The 6063-nt window shown below is 35.6% G+C and overlaps 1 protein-coding gene across 2 annotated transcripts in view; it reads left to right on the forward strand.

Moving 5' to 3' along the window:
- Positions 1 to 6063, forward strand: part of LOC106876762 (uncharacterized) — a 16432-nt gene extending 10369 nt beyond the window's left edge. The window contains exons 8-11 of one of the 2 annotated variants that reach the window (XM_014925449.2): positions 359 to 478; positions 1824 to 2080; positions 3547 to 3640; positions 4701 to 6063. In XM_014925449.2, coding sequence (XP_014780935.1) covers positions 359 to 478; positions 1824 to 2080; positions 3547 to 3640; positions 4701 to 4714 — 485 coding nt within the window. In that variant the 3' untranslated portion in view covers positions 4715 to 6063. The remainder of the gene's footprint in view (positions 1 to 358; positions 479 to 1823; positions 2081 to 3546; positions 3641 to 4700) is intronic. The other variant, XM_014925450.2, reaches the window with a different exon arrangement.

Consider the following 6063-nt stretch of genomic DNA (forward strand, 5'->3'; position numbering starts at 1 on the left):
GTGTATATATATATATATATATATCATCATCATCATCGTTTAACGTCCGCTTTCCATGCTAGCATGGGTTGGACGATTTGACTGAGGACTGGTGAAACCGGATGGCAACACCAGGCTCCAGTCTGATTTGGCAGAGTTTCTACAGCTGGATGCCCTTCCTAACGCCAACCACTCAGAGAGTGTAGTGGGTGCTTTTACGTGTATATATATATATATATATATATATACATATATATGTATGTATGTATGCATGTATGTGTGTGTATGCATATACGTGTGTGTGTGTGTATCATACACACACACACATATTTAGTAAAAGGCAAAAGATTTATCCGCTTGACTTTTTTTTAATGCCCAGCTAATGCTAAGGAACCAGCTATTCCATATACTTCATATGGCAGTACCCTGAACATAATGACAGTTACTACAGCAGATAAACAAATAGATTCAGAGGAAAATACACCAGCATCAGTTCTTGGTATGTATTTCTTTGATTTACAATGTCTATGGAATGCTAGTTCCCCCTTCTATAAACCTCTTGATCCATCTCTCCACATTGTTCATATTTATCTGTCTGTCCTTATATTGGTCAGGAGTTGTTTAGCTCAATCTTCTTCTGATATTATATTTTTCCCCCTGCACTACCAAGCACTGCACTATCAACTCACAAATGCACTACAGCCTGCATATATAGGACACGAAGGCACTACAATCCCAGAGTCACAGGCAGTAAAAGACTTGGGGATCAGTATGTTCAACAATGCATTATTTTATATTCTGCATCGCCCACCAGATAAGGGATCGAGGGACCCTATCAAAGGCTTTCTTCAAGTCCACAAAAGCCAAATATAGGGGTTTATCTTTGGCAAGGTATTACTCTTGCAGTTGCCATACCAGGAATATAGCATCAGTGGTGCTTCTACCTGGCACAAAACCGAACTGCATCTCATCTAAGCAGACTCTCTCCCTAATTAGTTGGGCTATGACCCTCTCCGTAACCTTCATCACCTGATCCAGCAGTTTGATACCTCTGTAGTTATTTCTATCTAAAGCATCACCTTTACCGTTGTAGCAGTTGACTATGGTGCTGCTACGCCAGTCATTGGGTATGACTCCATCATGAACTACCTGGTTTACAATACGGGTGACTAGGCCATAACCCACACCACCAGATGTTTTAAGCACCTCAGCAGTGATTCTTGATGGGCTGCAGGCTTTTCCTGTATATATTTTTGTGAAATTAAATGGTGGCAAGATATTTTCTAAATTGGATCTCTCTGACGCGTGCCTACAGATTAGAGTAGACGATGAATGCTCTAATTTAACAGTGTTTTGTCGACATTTTCAAGATTTTGAAAAAGGCATATAATGAAACAATAACGATTTTGCACTCCAACAAATGTACCGAGTGTACCGAGTAACATCTAACCTGAATACACAGTCAGGAATGTTAGCTGCACAATTGATGTTTGCTAGAAAGGTCAGATCTGTTTTTGATAAGTTGATACCGAGTGAAAATACAAAAAAGGTGTGTGTGTGTGTCTTTGTGTTTGTGTCTGTCCCACCACCACTACCCGACCACCAGTATTGGTTTGTTCACGTTCCTGTAATGTAGCAGTTTGGCAAAAGAGATTGATACATTAAGTACCAGGCTTCAAACCATAAGTACCGCAGCCGATTCGTTCGATTAAAATCCTTCGAGGCGGTGCCCCAGCATGGCCGTAGTTCAATGACTGAAAGAAGTAAAAAAATGTATACAAACAGTATTATTACAAACAGTCAATCTATGTAATTAAACATTATCTCATGGTGCTTTGTTTCAGGTTACTGCTGGAGAATCACATTTTACATTTCAAGCAATTATTTTTCTGGAACCTCAAATTATTTCACTGTTCAATTAATCAATGATGAAACACGTGTTTTCTCAAAGAAATTATCTTGTGCAAAAAAATGTAAAAGGGGATCTCAACCAAGCTTTGATTTTTGCACCCCACAAATTGATCCAGTAAAAGAATTAAAATTAAATGAAACGGTAAAAAATTTCTTCAAAAAATTCACATCTGGTTGGAGATTGGAAAGCGTAAGTATTTGGATAGAATTCTCATTTTTAATCCGTATGTGTGGGTGTGTATGTATGTGTGTGTGTGGATGTGCTTGTGTGTGTGTGTGCATGATATGTGTGTATGCATGTGTGTGATTTTGCAGCATTATCATGTTACTTAAAAGTTCCTATTTTCGATTCAGGTAATAACATATCAGTATTGAGCTCTTTGGCTACTTTCTCACACTACTTTCAATTCAGGCATTGAAACAGGTACATAAATACAAGGATATGAAAATATCTCCTTTTAATATGGAATGCAATCATCTCTCTCTCCTTCCCATTCTTTCTCTCTCTCTCTCACAAAGTAATAGACATACATACACATACAAACACATGCATACATATACATACATACATACATGCATACATACGTATGCATAGATCACTACACCTTGCTCTGGTATCAGCTGCTACAGTGAATGCAATTGAAAGGCTGACCACTGCATGGTCCACACAGTTATCAATGATAGCTACTAAAGCAACACCTGTTGTTACAAACAGAGTTAAGCTATCAACAAACATATTCCAGGGTAATAGCTTTTTTTTTTATCTGTAATATTGTTTGTATTGGCAGTGTATCCCTTGTCGGCCCTGTTAACCAAATGCCAAGGCTACACCAGATATAGGAATCGAGTTTAAGCTAGATAAATGCTTATATGTGATAGTCACTTGAGGAAAGATTATTGTCCTGACAGAGAACATGAATACCAACGGCTTGCCTATCTCCCCAATTTCTAACGATGAAATCTACAAGTACCTCGGAATCGATGAGAATGTAGCATACGTTGGTGCTGTGACTAAAGCCAGTAAAACAGCAATAAGAGCAACACTGATAGGATACATGTGAGATGGCGGTAGAGGCATAAGGTCAGTCCAAACAACCTTTGGAATTCGCATTGTATCACTCAGATAACACTAGCTGAACAGTAAAGAAAGAAACGAGTACATTCCATGCATACTCAAAAGGAAGAGCAACAACATTATCATAGTTGGAGAACTACTGAGTAGGTGTTCTGAGAATCCAGCAGTCTTATGCAAACCAATGGAGGCTGGACTGGCCAACTTAAATAGAAGCTTGAAGGAGAAGCAGGCAGCATACCAGCAAAAAGCAATGCATGGGTACATATCCCATAAGCTAGAGAGCAACAACAGTATTGACAGGAAAAGCAGACTCTCCTGGGCCCACAATAGATACAATAGGCCCCACCTAGAAGGATTTACCTTCACTGTTCAGAAAATAAGATAGCTAAATTCCTTTAACCTGGGCAATGCTGGTTATTTCTGCTAGTATATATGTATATATATATCATCATCAGTGTCCATGCATGAGTAGGACAATATACATATATATGTGTGTGTGTGTGTGTGTGTGTGTGTGTATGTGTTTGTTGGGTGTGTGTTACATGCAACATGGTTTACATTTTTATTTCAATTCTTTGCAGATTAATCTGATGAACTTGAATACTTCAGCTACCTATAGCTGCACATTCAGTAACCCTGGTGCTGATGAAAAAGGCTGTAAGCTAAATCCCAAAGGTAAATTATATCATATGTCTATGTAGTTAGCAAGCAATATATATATGTATGTATGTCATCATCATCGTCATCATCGTGGGTGCTTTTAGGTGCCACTGGCACGAGGGCCAGTCAGGCAGTACTGGCAACGGCCACGTTCAAAATGGTGTATTTTACATGTCACCTGCACAGGAGCCAGTCCAGCGGCACTGGCAACGATCTCGCTCGAATGCCTTTACACATGCCACCGGCACAAGTGCCAGGGAGGCGACGTTGGCAACGATGCATAAATGCGCTATCATAGAAAGATTCAAGTAAAAGAACAGAAAAGTTAGACGCGGAGGAATAGAGATAGACACAACAAAGAATATATAGTAAAATCATTAAGGGATGTTTAGAATAAACGAAGATAAGATAGAAGATAATTAATGAATGAAACTGTTCTTATATGTTACCCTTTGAATGTTAAAAAGTTAGCTGTACAGGATCTTGTTAATCTCTGTCACAGATTTTTAAAAATACTTTACCTTTATTTTCTAATTGATTAATAATTTTAATTAATTTAATTAATTTAGTAAATTAACCATACTTAATTTTATATCTGTATGTGTGTGTGTGTACATGTGTATATATATATATGTTTATATATGAAATACCTAATGATTTCACTTCTCTACTCCCATAATTTAATAACCTGTCTATTGTTTTTTTTTTATATATAACCATTTATTGTATTTTTGCAAGGGTATGTATGCATTAACATTATCGTTGTTGAAATTAATTGATGACAATAATTATTTTTATAACTGTATATATTTTTATATTATATATTAATTGTATTGGTACACTGTATTTTCTTGATGGCTTATTTAATGTTCTCGTTATATTTTCCATATGTTATATATAAATCTCTTTGTATATTCTTCCCTGATGAGATTTTGGCTTATAATAATTAACGAAACTGATTTACTTAAATTAAATTTGATTGACTTTATGCTATAAGTGATGAATTGAAACAATTATTCCTATTGTCCATATTCATCCATCTGTCCATATATTTTTTTATTTTTTATTCTTTCAGTGATCGCTATGTGAATTGTGTCATATGGACAGAAATGTGAATTGTGCCATCTCTGTCAACAACCTGTAGCCTTCTCAGCCTGCAGCTCCACTTTTTCAAGAACTCAGTAACAATACACTATTTCTTTTTGAATCCTATTATTTGTTTACAACCAAGAAGAATAATCCTTTCTATTATAGAAACAATACCTGAAATTTTAAGGGAGTGGGTCTAGTCGATTAGATTGATCCCAATGCACAGCTGGTACTTATTTCATCAACCAAAAAAGACAAAGTCAACTCATGCAACATTTAAACTCAGAACATAAGATGGACAAAATGCTGCTAAGTATTTTGTCCAGTCAGCTAAAAATTCTTCCAGATTGCTGCCTTAGTGAAGACGAATAATACAAGGAAGAAGCGTTACTATAGAAGTGTCATTGTGTCAACATATGCAATTTGAATGACCTATGTCAGTTACTTAAAAAGTTATGCCAACTTTCGCTTTATTTTAGTTACAGTCCTTATAATATGCTATATACACTATTCATAAATCCTTTTGGAATGTATTTCCCAAATGTACTTTTCTTTGATTTAACTTTTACATACATGGGTTGGTCATTATAACCAGATTTATATAATAATATACTGTTTTGAATCGCACTACATTTGGTTTATCCAAACAGAACGTTTGCTAGTTTAAAAATTTACTCGCAAAACTGTTTCTTTAAATTAGTTCTAACTTAAAATCTGGACATTTATATGACACCAATTATCTCTCATATTCTACCATCCTGCTTGCTACCCAAATAGATAAAGATCCATAAGATAGAACTCCTTTAGCTCAAGCTTCTTTGGTTATTATATTTTCCTTATTTTATTTTTTCACTGATCCTACTATTCCCATTTCGTTGTTTCCCTTTCTTCCCTTCTTCTCTTTTGTTATGTATACTTCTACATTTGAGTTATAACTTCCTTTGATGACCTTAAATGTGACACACAGACAAAAACAGACAGGAACAAGCAGAGTAATATTATAATATTCATTGTTAGAGCTTTAACACTGGTTTTCATATTTGTGACAATGTTAAATTGAACTGTTGTTTCTAGCAAAAGTCTCTGTCTCGTTCACACTCACGCTTTAAATTCACTTCAGAATCAAAACAATAAACATTGAGCTGTAATTTCTAACCAAAAAAACCTGCCTTCTTTATCATATATCGCTAGAGAATTTTCTTCAGCGAGGGATTTTTAGACATTTTGTGTCACTAATACTTTTTAGTTAGAAATTCACCTCCTGTAAACCAGTACTTCCCAACCTTTTTTTCACTTTTGTTACATTTATATTCTTTTCACAATTCAAAATAAAAAAATAATCACTATAA

This window comes from Octopus bimaculoides, chromosome 12 (assembly GCF_001194135.2).
Source record: "Octopus bimaculoides isolate UCB-OBI-ISO-001 chromosome 12, ASM119413v2, whole genome shotgun sequence".
NCBI lineage: Eukaryota > Metazoa > Mollusca > Cephalopoda > Octopoda > Octopodidae > Octopus > Octopus bimaculoides.